Source organism: Pseudorca crassidens, chromosome 1 (assembly GCF_039906515.1).
Source record: "Pseudorca crassidens isolate mPseCra1 chromosome 1, mPseCra1.hap1, whole genome shotgun sequence".
In the NCBI taxonomy this organism is placed as follows: Eukaryota; Metazoa; Chordata; class Mammalia; order Artiodactyla; family Delphinidae; genus Pseudorca; species Pseudorca crassidens.
In genome coordinates this window covers 107,589,951-107,616,239 of record NC_090296.1, presented here as the reverse complement: position 1 = coordinate 107,616,239, position 26,289 = coordinate 107,589,951, and the positions used below count along the sequence as shown (strand labels likewise).

The 26,289-nt window shown below is 36.1% G+C and overlaps 1 protein-coding gene across 10 annotated transcripts in view; it reads right to left on the bottom strand.

The window, feature by feature from the left end:
- RNF111 (ring finger protein 111) overlaps window positions 1-26,289 on the bottom strand; it is an 81,415-nt gene that overhangs the window by 36,953 nt on the left and 18,173 nt on the right. For all 10 annotated transcript variants that reach the window (XM_067748431.1, XM_067748413.1, XM_067748440.1 and 7 more), the window contains one exon: window positions 9,816-10,711. In XM_067748431.1, the coding sequence (XP_067604532.1) occupies window positions 9,816-10,711 (896 nt within the window). The remainder of the gene's footprint in view (window positions 1-9,815; window positions 10,712-26,289) is intronic.

Sequence of the window (26,289 nt, the reverse complement as noted above, 5' to 3'; positions counted from 1 at the left end):
CCTTTTTAGCATGTAGATCCATAACTGTCCCAACACTATTTGTTGAAAAGACTGGAATAATTCTATTTTGATAGTAGATTCAGGTTTTTCTAATTATTCTTCAGGATTATAAAATCAAGGGGAGAGAAAAATTCTTGAGATTTGGACTGGATTGGCATTAAGCATCACTAACAAAGCCCTGATATCTCTATAATATACATAATTTCATCCAAGAACATATCTGTCCAATATCATATTTATAAACCTGTAGAAAAAGTGAGGGTTTGGTTTGATTATAATTGTAACTCTCTATAAAGCTACATAATTTTCTTCAAAGAAGCTAAATATACTCCTATTGAGATTATTCTTACACTCTTTATTTTCTTTGCTGCTCTTGTAAACATGCTCCCTTTCTTCATTACATTTTCTACTAGTACGGTGGCATTCCATTGATACCATATATTCATTTTTATCCAACTCTTACAGAACTCTTGCTTAGCACAATGACAACAAATGGCTCAACTTTCTTCTCACTGTGGAATTTACGCAGTCTACATTCCTTCACCCGAGGCACCATTCCTAGACAACCTGGAATTTCATCTCTAATATACCTCTACATCATCAAATATCTGCACTACTTCAAAAGTTGGCCACTATCTGGAGGAGGTTACAAGCCCATGACAAAGATCTATAACATGCTCTCTGATACTCCAAAGAGGATAACAAGGAAGGCACTGGTAAATCACAGAGGCAATAAAAGATGATCTGATTGGAGAAATAGTTATTTTAAAAATATTCCAGGGCTTCCCTGGTGGCGCAGTGGTTGAGGGTCCGCCTGCCGGTGCAGGAGACACGGGTTCGTGCCCTGATCCGGGAGGATCCCACGTGCCGCGGAGCGGCTGGGCCCGTAAGCCATGGCCGCTGAGCCTGCGCGTCCGGAGCCTGTGCTCCGCAACGGGAGAGGTCACAACAGTGAAAGGCCCGCGTACCGCAAAAAAAAAAAAAAAAAAAAAAAAATTCCGTAATATTTCTATTTTGGAATACTTACAAATTGCTCTATCCATTAAATAGAAAAAAATTAAGATTTAAAAATTATGTGCAAATTTTTTAAAGTAGTTTCTAAGTTCTAAAGATTACACACATACACATGTTCAGGTCAAATGTATTTTTAACAGCATAAATATAGGCAGAGAAAAACAAAATAGCAGCACTCAGTGGCTATTTAAAATAATATTATCGATTCAATTTCCAAATTACATTTCTAATTCTTCGTAATCACATACACGATGCAGCTTAAGGTAAGCGTACACAGGCAATCATATATTTAAAACTAAAAGCATTATATATAAAAATAAAAGACCGTGGATTTTTTTTTAAAAAAAAAACCTCTCTTATTTTAACCCACCAACTGGACATTACCACTTTACATGGAGAAAAGCTACATCTATATATCAGCTTTATTAGTGATTTTTCTCCATATATGTATACATGAAATTTCTTTACAAGCCTGTTAAAAAAAAAAATCACCTAACATTATTAAACACCTTTTACACAGTTATGCAAAGTCAAATATAAATGTAACATTTTGAAGTTCCAATGACAAATGATACAAAGCTAGCTTTGCTAATGCATTAAAATTCAATTTATATAATTTTTTATGAACACAGAGATTGTATAACTAAAAGTTATATAAATAACTCATTTAGGCACTGTTACTCTTATTGCTTAAACATTTTTCTAAAAAGAATCTTTATAAGCATAACTTGAACATAATACATAAAAATTATGTAACTAAATAATAATCACAATTAGGCAAGATTTGGGCATCTTTAGAATGACTATTATTTAAAACACAATTTAAAGGAAATATTCCTAAAATTATGAAGTTAACCTTAATACAGCTTTTAAAAAATCAAGACAATAGGTCACTTCTTATTGGGCCAATTTCATTTTCATGTCATTTGCATGTAGAAATATTAAAGGATGAGAGACTTGAGTGCAGCTAAGAGTGATGGGACTGCAGGTGATTTAGCTATTTCTTTTAAGATTACTTATTTTGCTTGTACTTATTTTGCTTGTACTTTTTAACATATTTTTGACTGGAGATGTAGTTTCGGCAAAAATCCCCCTGTCAATAATGTATTAATACATCATGAGAAAAATAAAATGTAATAACCTGGGTAGTGTAACAATGGTAACAAAAACAATGGTTTCTCTGACAGAGGTCTTCAAGAACCCCCCAAAATCACTGATTATTCTGGTCCCCCTGTGCCTTAAGTCTGGTATGATGCCAATAACAAGAATAGCTTGCAATATGTGAGCACATACTTTGTCCCATGTATAATATTCTGCATGTCTAGCTCCATGAAGAAACTGAAACTTAGAAAGTTTAAACGACTTGTCAAGCAAACATGAGCAACACTTGGAATTAACACCTAATTTCAATTCTAAACTCAGGATCTTTACATGAAGTATATCACCATGCCGTAACTACTCAACAAGTTGGTGCTAATTACTATCAAATCTTCCTGTTACGCTACTGCACCTGTCTTTTGCAGTCACAAAAGTTACTGAAGTTTTAACAGCTTTGACTCTTCTTTGGGACTCTTCTGTTGGGTATCTATCCAACAGAAACGAAAACATATACATATACAAAGCATCTGTACGCAAAGGTTCATAACAGCATTATTCACAATGGTCAAATACTAAAAACAATTAATGTCTATCACCTGACTAATGGTAAACAAATCCATACAATGGAATATTATAAAGGAACTAAATAATAAAATAAGTAGAACAGAATAGAATTAAATTAAAATGAAATGAAATGAAATGAAACTAAGTACTGATATCTGCTACGACATGGATGAACCTCAAAAACACTATGCTAAGTGAAAGAAGCCAGACACAAAAGACCACATATTGTATGATTTCATTTATATGAAATGTCCAGAAAAAGCGAGTCTATACAGACAGCAACAGATTAGAGGCTGTATGCGGAAGTGAGGGTAGGACAGGGATTAACTATAAACAAACAGGGATCCAGGATCTTTGGGGATTAATGGAAATGTTCTGAAACTGTACTGCAGTAATGGCTGCACAGCTCTGAATTTACTAAAAATCACTGAATTGTAAACTTAAAATGGATGAATTTTATGGTAGGTAAATTATACCTCAATGAAGCTGTTAAAAAAAAAAACCAAAAAAAACACACCTGTAAAACATTCCCTGCAAGATACAAAACTAGGGGGCTTCCCTGGTGGCACAGTGGTTGAGAATCCGCCTGCCAATGCAGAGGACACGGGTTCAATCCCTGGTCCGGGAAGATCCCACATGCCGTGCAGCAACTAAGCCCGTGCGCCACAACTACTGAGCCTGTGCTGTAGAGCCCATGAGCCACAACTACTGAGCCCACGTGCCACAACTACTGAAGCCTGTGCGCCTAGAGCCCATGCTCCACAAGAGAAGCCACTGCAATGAGAAGCCCACACACTGCAACGAAGAGTGGCCCCCGTTCGCTGCAACTAGAGAAAGCCCGTGCACAGCAATGAAGACCCAAGACAGCCAAAAATAAATAAATAAATAAAATAAATTTATTTTTAAAAAAAAGATACAAAACTAGATTTCAGTAAATGAAAAGACATTCCATACGCTGGAAGAGGAATACCCAAAATCCCAAAGATGTCAGATCACCCTAATTTAGCCTACAAATACAATCCCAATAAAAATATCATCATGTGTCTCCCCACTAGCACCATCCTCAGATAAAAAGTTGATTATAAGTTCACTTGGAAGAATAAACAGGCAAGAATAACCAGGAAAACATGAAAGAGTCTATAATTAAAACAGTGTGCTTCTAGTGAGTGGACAGGCAGACCAACTAATGGAACAGTATGAAAGCTCCATAAATAGATCCAAATACTTATGGAAATTTAACATATGACAAGGGTGGCAACTCAAGTCAATAGGAAAGTTTTTAATGATTTGTTTGGGATAACTGGATAGCCACATGAGACAAAAAGGATCCATTCTTCACACTGTACATGAGGACAAACATCAAATAGATCTGTGCTTTATACGTTTAAAAAAAAAAGGTAAACAATACAAGGGCTAGTGGGGAAATGGGTTAGTTTCCTTTTAAACTTGGAGTGGGAAAAACTTTCCTAATTATGATTCAAAAACCCAGAAACAGTAAAGGTCAATAAATGTGACTAATTCAAAAAAATTTTGGCAAGGTAAAGAAGTATTGCAGAGTCAAAAAACTAATGACCGGGCTTCCCTGGTGGCACAGTGGTTAAGAGTCCGCCTGCCGATGCAGGGGACACGGGTTCGTGCCCCGGTCCAGGAAGATCCCACATGCCGCGGAGCGGCTGGGCCCGTGAGCCATGGCCGCTGAGCCTGCGCGTCCGGAGCCTGTGCTTTGCAACGGGAGAGGCCACAACCGTGAGAGGCCCGCGTACAGCAAAAAAAAAAAAAAAAAAAAAAAAAAAAACTAATGACCAATTTGAGGAAAATGTGTTATATAGGATGTATACCTCTAATATATAAAAAAAACTTCTAAAAATGAATGCAAGAATGAAGACCAACATTCTGACAGAAAAACAGGCAAATGAAATGAATAGATTGATCACAAGAAATGCAAATGACCTTTAAATACATGAAAAGACACACAAACATTAGTCATAAAAAATACAAATTAAAAATGTACTGACATACTATTTCTTGCCTCTCAGATGGGCCAAAAATTAAAATCTGACAACTAATTCTGCTGGAAAGGCTTTGGGAAAATAGGCACTTTCACACACTGCTGATGGACCCAAAACGGTTACGATCCTCTCAGAGAAATCTGGCCATATTTTTAAAATAACATACTCTTTTATCTTTGACTCAACAATTCCCTCCTAGAATTCTATCCCAAAGACACAATGGCAAAAACTATTAAATGACATATACAAAAAGTTATTCACTGCAATGCTATTCATAATAGTAAAAGTCTGCAAACTGTGCATCGATAGGGGACTAGAACAAATTAGGGTATAACTATACAATGGAGTACTGTGGACCTGTGGAAAAAATAAAAGAGGAGTGAAAAAGAATGAATAGAGGGATGAAAGCCTATATATCCTTTATATCTCATCATATATAAACTTTTATTCCTCTATTATATCTCTATACTCTAACGACTGTATACATCGTTAAGTGAAAGAAAGAGCTATATTTTGAGTAAGATAAGGGGAGGATGTATGTATGTGTGTGCATATGTATATATATATATATATACACACACACACACACATATATTTGATAATTTTTTTAAATAAATATATTTTATTTATTTTACTTTTGTCTGTGTTGGGTCTTTGTTGCTACGCGCGGGCTTTCTCTAGTTGCGGCGAGCGGGCGCTACTCTTCGTTATGGTGCATGTGCTTCTCATTGCAGTGGCTTCACTTGTTGCGGAGCTCGGCTCTTGGTGCGCGGGCTTCAGTAGTTGTGGCACACAGGCTCAGTAGTTGTGGCACGCAGGCTCAGTAGTTGTGGCGCACGGGCTAAGTTGCTCCGCAGCATGTGGGATCTTCCCAGACCAGGGCTTGAACCCATGTCCCCTGCACTGGCAGGCGGATTCTTAACCACTGTGCCACCAGGGAAGCCCTAATATTTTTGAGGAGAAAAAAAATGGAACAACAAACTAAAACAGAAACTAGTGAAAAATGATTATCTATTAGGGAGAAAAAGATAGGAAGAGAGGGCAGAGGTAGAAAACTAGACCTCAATGAATATATCTTGTTTAAAAGTTTTGACTTTGGAACCAGGTAAATATTTCACATAATTAAAAAGCAAAACTAAACAATTTTTACAAATCTCTTAAAAAACAAAACAAAGTCCTTTGCAACAACCACAAATGATCCTAAATGCATATTAAATTGGTGGCATAACCACACAGAAAACCAGCCAAGGGCAAAAAAGGAACCACACAGAAAAATCTTTTATTATATTCAATAGAATTACTGTTAATAATAATTGTAGAGATTTTCATTTACATTCCTTTATGAGTGTTCACTTATGTCTACGTATTTATAGTTTGTATAGAATAAAAAAGTGATTAATAGTGTTAAGAATCCAGATTTTCAATGTGATAGTAAAGAGATCCAAAAATAAAACAGAAGCTTACATAAAAACCCTAATCTTAAATTTTCAATGGAAATAGTCATATGAATTAATGATTTATCTTTCTAAAATCTTTACATTCCGAACTCTGTCCATTAAGAAAGACAAAAAGCAATGATAACCCAGTAGAACAATGAGCACTTTCGTTCCCAGTGGATAGCTTCTAACTATCACTTCTGAATAAAAGGAAATCAGGAGTGCTTGGAATGACTGGTTCCAGGTTTGGAACAGGAAATGTAAAGGATGAATCTGGACTATCTTGTTACATCAGAGAGTAATGAAGTTATCAAAGACTACTGGAGTGGCATCAAAAGGACACAAACCAGGGACTTCCCTTGTGACGCAGTGGTTAAGAACCCGCCTGCCAATGCAGGGGACACGGGTTCGAGCCCTGTTCTGGGAAGATCCCACATGCTGTGAAGCAACTGAGCCCATGTGCCACAACTACTGAGCCTGCGTTCTAGAGCCTGCGAGCCACAGCTACTGAGCCCACGTGCTGCAACTACTGAAGCCCGCGCACCTAGAGTCCATGCTCCGTAACAAGAGAAGCCACCACAATGAGAAGTCCACGCACAGCAACGAAGAGTAGCCCCCGCTCGCCGCAACTAGAGAAAGCCTGCATGCAGCAACGAAGACCCAACACAGCCAAAAATAAATAAAATTTTAAAAAAACAAACAAACAAAAAGGACACAAACCAACTTGAAGATGCTCCCACTGGCCAAAGATGAAAGTATCTGAACATCAAAAAGAATAAAAAGACTGCAACACATCAACTATGCTAAAATTCATGAGTTCAAAATGATAATTGAAAATGAAAAACCTCTCTGAATATTGCTAAAGTTTATTCTGAAAAGTGGTAAATGAAGGTAAAGACTCAAGCATTCATCTTACATTTACTGTATCACCTTCATTTCAGAGTAAACAATTAGCTGATGCAGGGAGAATTCTTCCTTATGAAATAACCTCGGTTAATAAATGTAACAGAATGATAGAAAGACAGCATTTTGCAACCCCTAATGAAATAATGGATCTAGGCAAGATCATCAAAGCTGCTGAAAGTATTACATGAAATGTTGATGGGGAACTTTATACTGGAAGGATCAGGATGACACCATCTGAAACCTCTAATCAATTTTAACATGCGACGCAACAGAAAGTACACAGCACCACCAAGGAAGAGTTGCTAAATCTAAGCAAGCTTTTAGATCCACCAGTTTGCAGGAAATATGTAGTATATAAAACAAGTTAAATGGTATGATGTCAGAAATTGTTCTGAATTCTCCACTAAAAAAAAAAGTGAGAGATGGGCTTCCCTGGTGGCACAGCGGTTGAGGGTCCGCCTGACGATGCAGGGGACACGGGTTCGTGCCCCGCTCCGGGAAGATCCCACATGCCGCGGAGCGGCTGGGCCCGTAAGCCATGGCCGCTGAGCCTGCGCGTCCGGAGCCTGTGCTCCGCGACAGGAGAGGCCACAGCAGTGAAAGGCCCGCGTACGGCAAAAACGAAACAAAACAAAACAAAACAAAAACTGTCTAATGACTTAAAAAGTGGTTCTAGCAATTACCAAGTCACCAAAGTCTAAGGTGCCTGTGTGAATAAAACTGTTATCAGAAAATCTGGGTACCAATAAGCAATATTTCTAAATTGACATTTATTCAACATTTTATATATGCAAATAAATTAGTAACTTACTTTTAAGACATCTGACTTTTATTTTTGTGTGTGTGGTTTTTCAAAATATTTTTAAATGTTTTATTATTAAAAACTAGTTTATAGGGAGGGTGGGAGGGAGACGCAAGAGGGAGGATATATGGGGATATATGTATATGTATAGCTGATTCACTTTGTTATAAAGCAGAAACTAACACACCCTTGTAAAGCAACTATACTCCAATAAAGACGTTTAAAAAAAAAAAAAACTAGTTTAAAACACTGATCTAGGAACCAGAAAACATCAGGAGTACTTGGCTTCAACTTTTGGATTTGTGTTTCGGAGACAAACATGGATAATGTCTGAAAATAATGTAATTCTTCCAAGAGAGACAGTTAAAAAACCCACATGCTACAATTAGTACTAAACAAGATTTTAAAATGAATTACAGAGTTCGCATTTATCTTGACTACTTGAGGATATATGAACTCCTTTCTTCCTAGATAAAAACAAAGATTCTGGCCTACATTTACTCTATTCTCATGCTTCCTACAAATACCAGGTCCTTAGAACTTCTGCTTTACATCACCAACCATCCTGCCTCATTAATTTCAAGCAGAAATTGGACTCTGCTGCTCCTACTCCCAAAACTAGAGTCTTCACATTCTAATTACCTGAGAAAAATGTGAAATGTGACATTAAGCAAGACAATGCCTATTCTCACCTCCCTCTTTCTCAAGAAACCTCAGGGAATGGTTGCTGTAACCGCCTTTCAGCTGCAGGTGATCTCAATTAACTCTTTTTAAAACAAATACTTGGGTAGGTTATAAAAAAATGAACTAACCATAGCTAAGACTAAAATTAAGAACAAAGTTGCTGATTTCAGGGTTCTGGCAAGAATAGAAAAATAAACGTGGAAGAGGAAAGGGTGCCTTGGAAAAGGAAGGGACCCATATAGAAGGAGAGAAGAGGGAGAAATGGCATATCTGCACAGGAGACTAGTAAGTAGGCTTTGTCCTCAACAGGCAGGACATCAGGCAAAGACTAGGAAAGCGCTGTGTCAGTAATTGGAAACCATTATCTTAGCCGTTTAAAAAGCTCTCCCAACCCCACTTTCCTTACACTTTCACAAGAAATTAATCTTTTACCTCAGTTCAGACTTCACTCAATGCTCACTTCATCAAATTACCTTAAATTACAACAAACTGTAAAAATGGTTTATATGGAACATACACTTCAGAGACTGTACATGAACTTATTCTAGTTAAATATAACATTTATACACTTCAGAGACTGTACATGAACTTATTCTAGTTAAATATAACATTTACTGTGGTGAGGGGCGCACTCAAGCTAGTCATCTATCGATTCATTTTTAACTGATTAATCATAGGCTCTACTGAGCACCCTCAGGACTAAAAGTTTGTGTTCCAGTATTAGAATAAAAGCTACCTCTCAAATGCTTGAAATTATTTTTCCGTTATAAAGAACATGATAAAGGAAGAGTAAACAGGAAGAATAGAGTACTTAAAGGAAAAATAAGCGTCTTTTTTTAGTGACTAGAATTGTTCTTACTGTAGTTGAATGTGAAAGAAATCTATCACATAGCTATCTGAAAAGGCACTCATAAAAGCTAAACGTAATAAGGAAGCACTATGGGAAAAAAAACTGTACCATAAATCAACAACTCACAAAATATAATCTGATTATGTATAAAATAAAAACTTTTTCCAAAAAAACCCCAATAAAACCTCTTGCTTCATTTTTGCCAGAAAAATAGAAAATTTTTTAATTTTCTATTTAAAATTTTAGAAATTTTTAAAATTTGTATCTTAGAATTGGGGTCATGGTTTAATACTACAGTTGGTAATTTATCTATATGGCTTAAAAATTAAAGTTAATAGAGCCTCATATTCCTTCTAAATACAATGAAATCACTAAAATGTAGAAGAAAATAAGCACAAACACAATGCAATGGCTTCCATGCTATTCTGAAACTTAAGAAACAAAATTTTTACCTGAGGGAACAGTTGGATTGTTTTGGTGGTTTTCACTGGTAGAAACAAACAAATCTTCTCCTTCAGTTGATGAGCTGGAAGAGGATTCACTGCTGAGGTCATTCTCACTAGAACTACTAGAACTGGGGAGCAATGCATATTTTCTTCGGGCTAACACTTCTCGTTTTTTCCTCTGCATTAATATCCTCTCTTTTTGTTTCTGTGTCCTCTGGGAGGAACTATTTTTCACGAATCTCTTTCTGCATGGAAGTCTCCTTAATGAACTGCTATGAAAACAGGGTCTTTTCATTAACAATCCTGAAACAGATTCTGTCTCAGTCCGAGGCCACTTATGGGACCGTGCACTATGAGTTCTACTTTTAGCACTCAAAATTGCCTGGGAATGTCTTACAGAGACTTCTTTATCCTCATCTGAAGTCACAGTATCAGAGTCTCCAAAATGTAGACTAGATGAAGGAGAAGAAAGACAATCACTAAAAGAGGAATCGTTATCTTCATCACTTGGTGTTTCTAGGTGTTGTCTCAAACCTAATATTCCCTGGTTCTCTTTAGCACAATTTTGCATGTATGAAGGGCCAGCCTGCTGGCTTTTGCGTTTTTTCCTCACAACAACACTTTTTTCTTGCTCTTGTTGGTTACCATTCATGTCCTTCTCTTGTTTTTGAGAATCATCACACAAATGTGAGAATTCATTCCCCACTTTACTATTAATCATCTCAACTCCTGCAGGAAAACTTCTGGCTGCCCCAATGGGCTCTGGATGCAAGAGGATCCCTTTCAGACTCTCCTGTGTCTTTGGTGCATCAGAAGGAATCTCACTCTTCATATCCACTTTTAAGGTATAGAGCTTGTTATATTCAGGAGTCCATTGAGACATGAGAAACTTTAAGGAAGGCCTAGAAGACACAATAAGATATTAAAAAGATGGTTAATGTGTTTTATTATACTGTTTAAACAGTTCTCAGATTCCACTGAAAATATCCCTGTAATAGGGCAGAATTGCCTTTTCCTCATCAGAATATAAAATGGCTGTAACGAGTCAATTTTCTCTGATACCTCTTACCCCTAAACCCAATTTTTAGAAATAAAGATTACAGAACATAAGCCTACTTCAAAACTTCTATTAACCAAAAAACTGATCTTACTGTGTATCTTCCTAACTTCAGCAGCATAACATATCTGGTCAAAATCAAACAATTTCTCTAAAACCTATTATAGTAAAAATAGATAAAAGGATTAGAATTCAAAAGGCTTTGATTAATCAAAGCCTTGATTAATCAAAGGCTTTTGATCAATCAAAAGGCTTTGATTAATCAACACTGGTATCACATTTTAAAGTGATAATTACATCAAATACTTTCTGTACATCTATATGGTTACTATGTTAGATATATTACTATAAACAACGAACTAATATAAATATAGCTTCTCTTTCATGGTTCTTTCCTTCATAGCACTCTAGTCTCTAACGAGAACCTGAACTCACCAATAGACAGTAGGCACAACTACTGCATTTCATAAAGTTTTAGATACATACCGAATGACCAGAGCCAAAACTGAACTGCTGAAGATCATTCAGTTAAAGCAACACAGCAGAGCATAAAATCAAACTTTCTACAGCTAATCTAAGAATCTAAATCATTAAATCTCTGAAATTATGAGCAGCTGAACAAGGGGACTTGAAATTATAGCATCTACATCAACTCAATGTACATATAAGAATGGTGATAATTTAAGGTAGTAAATATAATGACTCAAAATGGAATATACTTATTTAAAAGGTAGTTAATATGACAAATGAAAACCTTTACTAGTGCTAAAAATGATTTAAACAATGTTAACAATTTAAACTTAAGTTTTTATTGAAGTGTATAACAAAGACACATGTACTCTAAGTCTATAGCTCGGTGAATTCTCACACATCTATGTAACTAGCTCCAAGATCAAGAAACATAAGATAACCAGCACTCCAGAAATCCCCTTCCAGTCACTCCACCCACCAAGAGTTGTAACCATTAACTTAACTTCTAACACCATAGTTTTGTACTTAACGTGCACTTTGTAAACCACTTCCGAAAAAGAGAGGAAAAAAAGATAGATATTTAGTAGCAAGTTTTTTCTTCTCCACAAATGACAGTTACAGGAATAAACAACTTCACAGGTATATATTTTAGTATATAACTATTATCAAATAGATGAACAGATGACAGTAATTAAAAAATGAAACAACCTATTTCTATACGAAGCTATCAAAACCTCTATCTTCTTCAAGGGCAGGTGGTGGTGTATCCAAGATCAGTCATCAAGCCCTGTCTGGATCCACAGTAAAGGAGGAACAAAAAGATGGGTGAACACGTGGGTAGAGCAATGAGAAACTGTAAGAGGTGGCCAGTCACACAAGGATCACCATAATTAAATGCAAGAAAAAACAGGCCACAACGATAAGGCACAGGTATATGTGATTCAAGATTTAAGCTGGTCCCACTAGGATAGCTTTAATAAAAAATACAGATAACAGCAAGTGCTGGCAAGGAAGTAAAGAAAATGGAACCCTCATACATTGCTGGTGGGAATGTAAAATGGTGTATACACTTTGGGAAAGTAGTTTGGCAGTTCCTCAAAAGATTAAACACAGAGTTATCATATGATCCAGCACTCCACTCCAAGGTATACACCCAAGAGAAATAAAAACATACATCCATGCAAAAATTTATACACAAATATTCATAACACCATTAGAGCCACTAGTAAGAGCCAAAAAGTGTAAACAACATAAATGTCCATCAACTGATGAAAAAATAAATCCACAAAATGGATTAATACTCAGTAATCAAAAGAAATGAAGTACTGATTCATGTTACAACATGAAACGAACCTCAAAAACACTATGCTAAGTTAAAAAAAGGTCAAAAAACCCACATATTTTAAGATTCCTTTGATGGTTGTTCAACTCAGTGAATATTACGAAAACCACTGAGTTCAGTACACTTAAAGAGAGACTTGTATGGTATGTGAATTATATCTCGATAAAGCTGTTGCCAAAAAGTCAAGATGTAAAGTATCATAATTATCTGGGCATCAGATAATTATGAACCCCTCTTTTGATTCACATCAAAAATATCATGTCATTTGAAAAAATCTGGGGTTCTTCTAGAAGTCATGTCTCCCAGGAGCTGTGCTGAGTTGGATCTCTGAGGAAACAGTCTTCATATGCTGAAGAAAAAAAGTGTCTTAGACTCCTCATCCTTAATTACTAAGTCACCCTCTGGGCCTTGGTAATGGAGATCCTGAGAGGCAATAAAAACTTGCCAAAAGAACAGATAAATTATGAGACCAGGAATATATAAGTGAATTTACAAAGAAGTGATTCATAGCATAATTTACTAAACTCAATTTCTTTTCCATCAGTTTATGCCCCAAAGCCAAAATAATGAACTCTTTATGGTTAACTCTGCTCTGGTTTTTGGTAAATTCTGTCTGCCCCATTCAAGGCAGGGAGGGAAAAAGGGAGAATGGTGGTGTATAATGTGGTGTGTGGTATGTGCATTTGTATACCAGTAACTGTTCTCTGCATTGTCATGCAGTCCTTAGATGCAATATTAACATCCCTTATAACCTGAGATGTTCCCACCAAGGGAGTACAAATGTATGCTCTATCTTGAACTAAGAAAAAGAAGAGAAGCAAGGTCATGTAAAGAAATAAATACCAATACTATATTTTTTTAACTAAAAAAGCAACAAGATTAACACAAAGGATCAATAAAGAATGTTCTGAACTATTTGCTATTTGATAAAATCATGATGTAGTCTTTTCTTTCTTTTTTTTTTTTTATTTTATTTATTTACTTTTTTTTTTTTTTTTTTGCGGTACGCGGGCCTCTCACTGCTGTGGCCTCTCCCGTTGCGGAGCACAGGCTCCGGACGCGCAGGCCCAGCGGCCATGGCTCACGGGCCCAAGCCACTCTGCTGCATGTGGGATCCTCCCGGACCCGGGCACGAACCCACGTCCCCTGCATCGGCAGGCAGACTCAACCACTGCGCCACCAGGGAAGCCTTAGTCTTTTATTTCTGTAAAAATTACTGGCTGACCTAATTTACAAAGGAGGCAAGTTTGCACTAGATATAGCTATCTCCTTGGCCACATTATGAATGGTTTGATATTATACAGTGTTTCAATACTGAAAACCATAACACTAGTCCCTCTTCGTACTGGTTTGATCCAATCATTTTATTTTTATAACAGCAGCATACCATTTACTCCTGACAGACAATAGTTTAGGATACACAACTAGTAAATCTTGCATGAAAAAAAGCACAACAGCGGGCTTCGCTGGTGGCGCAGTGGTTGAGAGTCCGCCTGCCGATGCAGGGGACACAGGTTCGTGCCCCGGTCCGGGAAGACCCCATATGCCGCGGAACGGCTGGGCCCGTGAGCCATGGCCGCTGAGCCTGCGCGTCCGGAGCCTGTGCTCCGCAATGGGAGAGGCCACAGCAGTGAGAGGCCCGCATACCGCAACAAAAGAAAAAGCACGACAGCTAAAAAGGCTAACTTTCAGAACTAAAAATTAGGGTTAGGATTTGGCAATTTACATTATAAATTAAGCTTATATGAGGGTATAAGCTTAATAAGGGCGGTAAAAACCCATTAAGATTACCAATACAACTTTCAGGAACTGTACTTCTAAACTGTAATACAGTTTAGAAACAGTCACTATTATTAGTATGAACCTTCACTACCAAAGGTAAATATACTTTTTTATGATTTACACAATAGTTTAAATTTTGAATTTTTTAAATAATTAATTTTACAGAACTCTAAAGGAACAAGATTTTAAAAGAAATGTATAAGATAATTTTGAATCTTCTACAAAAGTTTTAGAGGTTTTCAGAAAATGAACTAGAAATATGTTTGCTGTTTATCTTCTTTCATATAATTACATGGAAAAAATTAATACTTTTGCCACAGGCATGTTTTAAACCTTTTCTCTTTCACTGATATTTATTTTACTTTGTGCCAGTTTAAGAATATTAAATCAATTGCCTGACAGAATACTTTCCTATTATATATTTATATTTATACTTTATAAAAACCACTACTTATAGCTAGATAATATAGACAGTATACTTTACATATTCCGAATAATGAAAATTCCATTAGTAAGAAAGAACAGTACCAACAGAGTGAAAAGGCAATCTACAGAATAGGAGAAAATGTTTGTAAATCATACATCAGATAAGGGATTGGTATGAAGAATATATAAAGAACTCCTGGAACTCAACAACAACAAAAAACAAATGACCCAATTAAAAATTAACTAAGGACTTGAATAGTCATTTTTCCAAAGAAGATATACAATAAGCACGTGAAATAAGCACATGTGCCGATAAGCACATGAAAATATGCTCAATGATTTCACTAACCATTACGGAAGTGTAAGTCAAAAATATGAGACACACTTCACCCATTAGGAAGGCTATCATCAAAAAAACCCAAAATAGCAAGTGTCAGTAAGGATGCACAAAAACTGGAACCCTTACAATGGTGGGAACATAAAATGGTGCAGTAGCTCTGGAAAAGGGTATGGCAATTCCTAAAACATTTAACACAGAATTAGTGTAGGATCTAGCAATTCCATTTCTGGTATATACCTAAAAGAAAGCAGGGACTTGAACAGATATTTCCGCACACACGTTCATAGCAGCATTATTCACAACAGCCAAAAGGTGGCAGCATCCTACGTGTCCAATGACAGATGAATGGATAAACAAAACGTGGTACACATACAACGGAATATTCAGCTTTAGAAATTTAGGAAGGAATCCACAGAAAAACCTGCACACATACGTTTACAGCAGCTTTATTCATAATTGGCAAAACTTGGAACCAAGATGTCCTTCAGGAGGTTAATGGATAAACTGTGGTTTATCCAGACAACTGAATATTATTCAGTGCTAAAAAGAAAGAAGTTATCAAGTGATGAAAAGACATGGAAGTACCTTAAATGCATTATTATTAAGTGAAAGAAGCCAACCTGAAAAGGCTACATTGTGTATGATTTCAACTATTTAACATTCTGGAAAAGGTAAAACTATGGAGAAAATCAGTGGTTGCAGATCAGTGGTTGCAGGGCAGGGGCTGGGGGAGGGGGAACAATGAATAGGTAGACCACAGAGGATTTTTCGGGCACTGAAAATACTCCGATATTATGATGATGACTATATGCCATTATACATTTGTCTAAACCCACAGAAGGTACAACACCAAGAGTGAACCCTAAGGTAAACCATGAACCTTTGAGTGATTACGATGGGTCAGTTTAGGTTCATCCTTGGTTAAAAAAAAGAAAAGTATCTTTTGATGACATATTGATAATGGGGAAGGCTATGCATACGTGGGGGCAGAAAGTATAAGAGGAATCTCTAAACCTTCCTTTCAATTTTGTTGTAAACCTAAAACTGCTCTAAAAACAAAAAGTTTAAAAAAAAAGGAAATTCTGACACATGCTACAACATGAACGGAACTTGAGGACATTAAGTGAAATAAGCCAGTCACAAAAGGTCAAATAGTATGAGTCCACTTATATAAGGTACATAGAGTAGTCAAATTCATAAAGACAGAAAGTAGAACAGTGGTTGCCAGGGACTAGGGGGAGGGGGAAGGGGAGTTAGTGTTACATGGGTACAGAGTTTCGGCTGGAGAGTACAAAAAAGTTCTGGACATGGATGGTGATGATGGTTGTACAGCAATGTGAATGTATTTAATGCCAAACCATATACTTAAAAATGGTTAAAATAGTAAATTTTATATTATGTGTAATTTACCACCACACACACACACAAAAATCCCTACACATTTAATCCTGTTGTGGTATCTGTTTCTCAAAGGACCTGGACTAACACACACTTCATTTAAAGAACCAATCTCGGGCTTCCCTGGTGGCGCAGTGGTTGAGAGTCCGCCTGCCGATGCAGGGGACACAGGTTCGTGCCCCGGTCCGGGAGGATCCCACATGCCGCGGAGCGGCTGGGCCCGTGAGCCATGGCCGCTGGGCCTGTGCGTCCGGAGCCTGTGCTCCGCAACGGGAGAGGCCACAGCAGTGAGAGGCCCGCGTACCGGAAAAAAAAAAAAAAAAAATCCAAAAGAACCAATCTCTTTTCCCCACCACTCTATATCACATCCTGATTTCTGTAAAGTAACTGACTTGCCAATTAAATGAAATTATATCATTATTTACTGTACATTGTACAAGTTCCCTGACTAGAATGGAAGTTCAAAGAAAGCAGAAACCTTGTCTGTCCTATTCACTGCCTGACTTGTACTAATTAAAACAGGTGACTGGGAAGCAGCTGCATAACACAGGGAGATCACCTCAGTGCTTTGTGACCACCTAGAGGGGTGGGATAGGGAGGGTGGGAGGGAGACGCAAGAGGGAAGAGATATGGGAACATATGTATACGTACAGCTGATTCACTTTGTTATATAGCAGAAACTAACACAACATTGTAAAGCAATTATACTCCAATAAAGATGTTAAAAAAAACCAAACAGGTGACTGGCACATAGTAGGCACTCAATGAATATTTTTAAATTGGATTAATCAGTAAAAGAATGCATGGATAAAAGTAAAAAATGACTGCTGTATTTTTTGCTTGGGTAACTAAGAATATGATGATACCAATCACTTAGATAGGAAAGAGGAGAATATGAAGAATGAGAATAATAGTAATAACAAAATTATGTAGTAATTATGTCTAAGACTTCTTGAACATTTACCATGGCCCAATTTTCAGTTACAGAAGCTCTAGAACGATAGAAGACATTTATCTTATATTTGGGAGTCCAATAAGCCCTTAAAGTAGAGAAACTGATCTCAAAAGGGAACAGTAGGGAAATAAGAGATTTTTCTTCTCTATAAAATTGGCAAACCTGATCTACATTGCTGCTTCTCAATGTATAGTAAGTATTAAATAGTGTTAAACAGTATTAAATACTGGTTGCATCTTCCAGAAAGTCTGCAGAGACCACTTTTAATGTCTCTGAGGGCATCAAGGTCCAAGGTTAAAAAATAAATCTTCAGGGACTTCCCTGGCAGTCCAGTGGTTAAGACCCCGCACTCCCAACGCAGGGGGCCCAGGTTCAATCCCTGGTGAGGGAACTAGATCCCGCATGCTGCAACTAGAAGATCTCACATGCTGCAACTAAAGACCCTGCATGCTGCAACTAAGGAGCCCACATGCTGCAACTAAGGCCCAGCACAGCCAAATAAATAAATAAATAATAAATTTTTAATAAATAAATAAATCTTCAAACCAGAGAATTGGCTGGATTCAGTCATACACATGTTTTATTTGCCCTGCACAACTCAGGGGGAAAAAAAAGAAAAAAGAAAAACAACTGATAGTTAATGGTGAAACACTATAGGAATTCTCACTAAAATCAAGAAGAAAAAATGGTTTTCATCATTATATAACACTGTTCTGGAAAGACTAGTCAAGTCATTCAAACAAGAGAATGGACATAAATTTTAAAAAGGAAGTGATTTTTTTATCATTATTTGCAAATGACATTAACAGATGAGAACAGGAAAACCACTGGAAACAGTAAGACAGGACAGGTACATGTATGTTTACCAAAATAATACTCCAAAATCAATGACTTTCCTTTAAATAAACAGTAGCTAGTTAGAAAATATTACAGAATAACAAAAATATACCACTCACTATAGAGGTGAAAAGATTTGATACCTAGTATCAAATTTAACAAGAGACACACAGGACCTATAAGAAACAACTACTATCCTGTCAATTATGCAAAAATTAATGGGAAATTTTCTTCAACTATAAAACAAGGGAAACTAGCATTCCAATTCTCTTCACCTTCAAAAATTCTGTTATCTATAGTCCTCTAGCATACTGTAGTTCATAGTTTTATGTTAAGCAGCTCAGAATTTCTCCTTACTTTTCCAAGTAAAATCTTGAAACCCTCTGAGTAGAGAAAGGGAAGGACAGGGAGTCTCACTGGAGGGCTCCGTGTTGATATAAAAGGGAGTATCCTATTATTTGCTAGAGTCACAGGTCAGTCTTAAGGTTGCATTTCAAAGTAAGTGAACTAAGAAGGATTCATATGGAGAGTGAAAGGATTGAGACCTAAATCCAGAGATGTTTACTCTACTCCTTAACCTAAACAGATATCCATAGAGACAATGACTTGAGAGGAAGTGGACATGGGATATCCAGCCTCCATTCCATGTTGCTCTGGACATTATTACTCATGGTATTAAAAGGAATGAAGGTACAGTACAATGGAGTTTAGAACTATCAGACTCTTGAAGTTGCCTTATGAGAGGTCTGCCCAGGATCACTATCTCCCCTGAAAGGGTAAAAAGGAACAAAGAAGCACAGAAAGCACCCAGTTTACATTTAGAGTTCCCATGGGTTGATTATTTCATCGAAGGCTTACTCTGTGAATGTAGAATTTTTGTGCCCCACCATCCCAGTACAAACTTGACCTCAAATGACTTAGAGTAGAGAACTAGCTGATTAACCAAACCACCAAGAGGAAGACTTCAAAAAAAGAAATCTTCTATCTCCAAAATATTCTAGGAAGCTAGAAAATAAAGACAGTACAATAATAATCAAAAAAGCTATAGTGAATCTAAGGACTTTGGGAAAATATTACGGAAAAAAAAACACTCAAAGGATACCGAGTGAAAGGGAAGGTGATTATCTACATTTAAGTGGGATCACTGACAAAAAGGAATAAATAGTCAAGCAAAGGTGTTATTCATTTGTGTACTAAAAAAATCTGGGTTCAAGTCTCTACCCCTGACTATCTGTGTAACCTAGGGCATATTACTTAAACTAACACTGTTTCCCCTCTATAAAATTGGGACAATAACAGTATCTACCTCGTAAAAGTGCTTTAACAGTTAAATGAGAGTACCTATCAGAGTGCCTGGCACAATGGCTGTTACTAATTCCTTTTCTACAGTTACACATATAAGGCATACAATGTTTAAGGCCTTCCCTTATACCTAGAAATAAATGAAGTCCTCAGAGTCAAAGAAGGGCATAAACTCGACTGTTCCTGCAGAACCTTAAAGTACAGAAATAAAGGCCTAAGATTCTTTCGCACAAAACGTATGAAAGCAAATAATTCTAGACTCTCCTTTACTATGGAGGATTAGTTTGGGGAGCTGGATGTTTCAGCTGCCCCATTTCTAATACTAGACATTATACTTTTGGAAAAAGAGAAATTAAATATCTGTCTAATAATAGGTTTCTATTACTCAATGAACTTAATGATTTTCTTGTTCGTCTTGTTTAAAGTACTCTAAAATCCCTAAGTATTAGTCATCAAAGAAAAACACAGCTAGCATCTATTTAGGTCTCCTATGAGTACAAACTGGGTGGAGTTCAATATATTATAGAGAGTCTACCGCTCTAGTCATGATTGTGTTATTATCATGGCCAGTAGCAAAATGAAGGGTGTATCTATCCTGGCAAGCCTGAAGAGTATCTGGCAGTCAGTTTCAACTAGTTAGTAAGGCAGTATTACAAATTATAGGGTACAATGCACAAATAGCTAACATTTCTGGCCTGGACTTTGGAATTTATATTACAACATGAAATATAAAGATATTGCTAATTATTATATAAAATATATTCTATCATGAAAATATGAAAGAATCAACCAAAAAAGGCTTATATCCGAAAAACTACAAAACTGTACAACACAATCCTCGTAAGTGGGGAGACACTTCATTTCTGAATGAGCAAACACTCCAAATTGGCTCTGTTACAAATTAGAATATACAAATTTTTAAAATATAAAACATAAATACCATCACCATAGACATCTTGGGCCTTTAAAAACATCATATATTTTTTAATAGTCTAAAGACATATATGTAAAGATTAATTCAAATTCATACTGTTAAAAAAAATTAAAAAAAATAAAAATAAAAAAAATTCATACTGTTTACATTCAGTTTCTCATCATTTTGTTCACTGAAAATTTCAAATAATTTTGAAACATTTCAACATTTAATTAAAAATAACAACTATACAGTTATATGTATAACTGAGGAGGGTAGAAGTGAAAGGGAAAATTTGAATTCAAACTTTTTTTTTCCTTTTTTAAAATCAAGCATTAATTTTTATAACAAAGATAAAATTAGGTACATCTTGTTATCACTTATATGTGGAATCTAAAAAATAAAACAAATGAATGAATATAATAAAACAGAAATAGACTCACAGATATAGAGAACAAACTACTGGTTACCAGTGGGGAGAATGAAGGAAGGGGGGCAAGATAGGAGTAGGGGATTAAGAGGCACAAACTACTACATATAAAATAAACAAGCTACAAGGATATATTGTACAACACAGGGAAATATAGCCATTATTTTATAATAACTTTAACTGCAGTATAACCTATAAAAATATTGAACCACTATGAAACCAATACACCTGAAACCAATAAAATATGGTAAATAAACTATACTTCAATTAAAAATTCAGGGTATATGCATAAAATAAGCTGCTATGCAGCCTTTAAAAATGAGGTAGGCGGGCTTCCCTGGTGGCGCAGTGGTTGATGCAGGGGACACGGCTTCGTGCCCCGGTCCAGGAAGATCCCACATGCCGCAGAACAGCTAGACCTGTGAGCCATGGCCGCTGAGCCTGCGCGTCCGGAGCCTGTGCTCCGCAACGGGAGAGGCCACAACAGTGAGAGGCCCGCGTACCGCAAAAAAAAAAAAAAAAATGAGGTAGGCTCTGTACAAACTGATAATTTTTTTAAAGCAGGTTGCAAATAAGTGTTATAATGCATGGGGAAAATACAGAAAAATATATACTTAGTTTGGGACTGAAACTGTAAGGTGGAGACTTAGAGCACTGGGTTAGGAGCATTTATCTTTAGTGTTACAAATTTCTGCATGGTTTGAATTTTTTATAAAATGATCATTTGCCACTTCTGAAATCAAAGTACAAGAAGTTGTTAAAGGAGTAAAAAAAAAATAACTGAATATATTTTATTTTTCCTCTGGACTAGGACACAACTTTGTTAGTAGCAGATTACTATATAAATCAAATATATGATAGTATGATTTTTATGAGAACCTTGGCTAAGCATAAAATTCCTCCTTAGTGACCAGAAATGACCACCAGTCCTGGAGAGCTTAATGAGAGAATAGGGCAGAAACTGATAGCATCTAATTGTTAGCAAATCTGAATGAAGTTGTCAAATTTGAGAGCTGATTATGCTTTTTAGTTACTGATACTAGTCTACCTAGGCACGTTGTTTCTGAACTTATCTGTATGAAGAAATTTTCATGCTTAGAAAGTAATAATCTATCATCAAATAATCTTTACCAATGAAAGTACAATAATTATTATAGTTAAGTGAAAAGTGCCCATAAAAACTCAAAAAAATGTTCAAGGAAAACAAACCTCCACAATCTTTTGTTCTTGATAGTTTTTCAAATGATCAATCTGCCAACTTTCAAAAAGCTTCAAATTCACAAATTTGAAGTGAATTGAGAGTTCTTTCTTTTTTAAAGTGATAGAGGCCAACATAAAGACAATATTTTTATTTTATATGTGGAAAGATATCTGCTTTAACTTGCCTAATTTCTTATCAAAATTTAATAATCTGCAAGAGCTAAATGTAGAATTAAACCATACTGCTAAATAAGATCTGACATCTTTACCAGAGTACATTTAACATTATGAACTAATTTTTGTTAATAATTTTAAGTGATTTGGTCTTTTACTTACGAATAAACAGTCACATATGTTGAATGATGCTAAAGTAGTAAGGAGAAATCAAATCAAAAATACAAAAATAAAAATCGTGGCTTATGCAAGACTCTTTGAAGTCACAAAGAGTCACAACCTCAACGAAGCAGTGAGCACATCCTTGTGAGAAGCAGGAAAGACTATTTGAAATAGGTAGGGTGGAACCAAATGATGGTGGGCTGAAAAAGTCAAGATGAAAATTTCTGACTGATACAGTATATGCCTAGTTATTCAATTAGTTCTGGAATAACTACAAGCCTATGTCAAAGGCAAATGCAATAACCAACTTAAAGTGGACACACAAGAATCACTACCTATGAGGGCTTTGTGGATCTGTGGGCAGAGATATAAATAAGATATAGGGTCTTATCTTTCAAGAAGTTCATAATTTAGTACGACAAAAAGAACATAAAAGACCCAAAATACAGAATGCTATGAATAATGATATAAATAAAAGCACTCTCTATAGAACACAAAGGAGAAAGCATGTGGTGTCTCTGGTAAAGGATTCATATAGAAGGTGACATCTAAGTCAAACCATGAAGTATGCAGAAGGTGATGGCAGGCAGAGAAAATCCTTCATTTCAAACAATGCTGAGACATGGCAAAGAATGACAGTATCAAAGTACTCTGATGTTTGGGGTGTGGGGGTTTTTTTGGTTTTGTTTTTTAGTGGGAGAGACTAAGCTAGAGTCAAATCATCAAAAAGTGAGGGATAATGTTTCTACTTAACACAGTTTAGATTGAAGGTGGCGCTAACAGCAAGAGGCTGGAGAGAAAGCAGAGAGACCAGGGAGAAGGCTTTGCAGCAGTGGGGGCAAAAGGTGGTTTTAGGGTTGGAGGGTGGTGTGAAGGAAGGAGAACTTGTTTACCAAATCAAGGGCTGCATCCCCAGAATCGACCAAACTTGAGCCAAAACACCAAAATATGACCCTGAAGCTGTCTACATTTTTTCAGAGCACTGCTCAACAAGTGAGCTAGAACCACAAACTGCAGAACACTACAGAATTATGCCATTTTGGAATGAATGCTGTTTCTTCCTGGTACCACACTTGGCCTTAAACTTTATACCCCCTAAATGAAAAAAACAAGAAACAAAAAAAAACCTTCGTACTCCCACCCAAAAACATACTCATGTTAAAATATGGTATCTTTCATAATTAAGTAACTTATAATTCCCTTGCATAAAATACTCTTCAGGTTTTATCATGTTGTTGAAATAACTCCCCTTTTCTCTTTCTGTAAGGCAGTAATAAATACTCCATTTATCTGGAAGTCAGATTTCCAACAACTTCAACTCTTGGGAACAGAGCCTAAAGGAAAATGATTCTACGAAGGTTCAAAATAATTGTCAGAAAGGCCACATGCAATTCAATACTCAGAGACTATTATTTTATATTTAATAGTAATAAGCTTAGTTGTCTGATTACAGGTATAACAGATGGAATACTGGTGGCAGCACCTAATAATTAAAAGATAGAAGAACTAAGCCACTTGTCCCAATGACTAAAAAGTCAGCAGTTTGCCTAGATTAAATAACATTATTTATGTAAACAGATTCTGAGGGCAACACTGTAATAAGCAAAGAATAAAAGCTGATGTTCAGAATCATGATTCTGAGCCATCCAGGGGACAGACTGTTCTCAGTAAAATAAACAAGCATACAGCATGTTTTAGACATATTTATAATAATATGGTTAAAAATTTTTAGTTGCTTACCATGGGTTAACATGGTAACACATCAATTGTGACTAACAATATTATCTCAATTTTTATTGAAAATGTACAAATAAGATGACAATGTCGATGGTACAAAAAAACGCATATAAATTCACAAAAATGGTAAAAGAATAAAATATACAAAATACCTGCAAAATATGAAACTATATTCCTAATATGCAAAGTTTATTCAAACTGACAAGAAGGAAAACATATGTGAATTCTACCTATAATGTTTTACTTACTTTTATTCTTTTTTTTTTTGAGAAATTTATAAAGTGAAATAACCAAATAGGAAAAAAAAAAAAAAGGAGAGAGATTCAAATTTGTTATTTAAAAACTCTGGTCCCTAGCGGGTGTCAGATCTAAATTGCTAAATATAAGTAGGAGGACAAAGGCTGAACTATAGAATTTTTTAAAAATTAGAAATTAAGTTCAGAAAACCTTGTGAATATCACTGGCTCTTTCTTCGACTGTTATGACAAAGATGAACTCTGCTATTCTTTGACTAAAACCTTTTCTTAGAGCTACAGTTGCTATTTCAAATCAGGTTTTCCAAGAGAATTCAACAACAAACTCTTTCCTTGATCCAGATCCATTCATTTTCTAAAATACTTAGTAAAGTTTCAAGGCAGTAATAGATTAAAAGCTCCAATTTCCATTACTTGCAACCAAACTCCAGCAAAAGCAATTGGAAAGAGGCTCCAACCTCCCTAATCTTTTACCTGCCCTGACAGTCTACAAATCATTTGTAAATGACTTGTATGTTTAAAAACAAAAAATTTCAGCATTATGGAAAAGAAAGGTAAGGCTGGAATAACAGCAGTTATGGCAAAATAATATTATTGATGATGACAGCAATAATGATGATGATAATAATGGAGAGGAACAGGCTCAAGGAAGCCTGAAATTCCTGTTAGCAGAAGTTCTCAAACACACTTCTTTGTCCATGGAAGGTTTCCTGATGACACCTTTCCTTTCTGCATCCAAAGAGAGTTCATCTCTTCTGAAATTCAGAATAAAACAGAAGAACCTAATGACTCTTCCCCATTTGCCTGCCCTAAAACAAGCATACATTCCTTAAAGCTTTCTGACTTTAACTTTTCTTTTTTTAAACACTTAGAAGTACTTTTAAAAATCTGCTTTTATGACTCCACAGCAGAAGACAAAGTCAACAAACACAGATACTATCAAGTACTATGATACAAATGTGTGATGCTATAACCACTCTACCATTCATCCAAATATTCAGACTTTCCACACTGTGCACAGGAATTGAGTCAAGAAAAGGGAACTAGGACCCAGCACCCAGATCCTGATTTTTAATATCATTCTTCAACAAAAGGAACCAGGGCTCCTTGGAGGAATGGCTGATACTAGAACTGTGGCAAGAAAAACAGATGAGCCTGGAGCATCTTACAGTACCAAAAAGTAAAGGACACAAAACACAAAAGAACAGGGGCATGTCAAAGGGACACTGGAGCCAACCTGCAAGAGCTCCTAATGGCCAAAGCTATAACAGTTGTGGCAACAAAATAAATAACAGTACTGAATTCAAACTCAAAGTATGAAATAAATACCCATTTAGTCCACACTGATATAAACAAATGATTAAATAAATAAGTGGGAGTGAAAAGACGGAAGAATTCCAATTGATTATTGTAGATACATCCCTTCCAGAAGGTGGAACTTTGAACAATTTGTCCCCCTTTAATGACTTGCTTCCAAAAAAAAAAAAAAAAAGACTAACAGGAAAGGACAGGAACTTTACTGTGGCGAAAGCTGGCAAACCCTACATTGACCAGGTGATCAAGGATTAATATCATCAATCATAAGTCATGATGCTAACAAGGGCACTTCACCTCTATGGTATTCTTCCCGGAATCCACAACCCTAGTGAAACCAATGAGAAAAATATTAGACAAACCCAAACTGAGGGACATTCTACAAA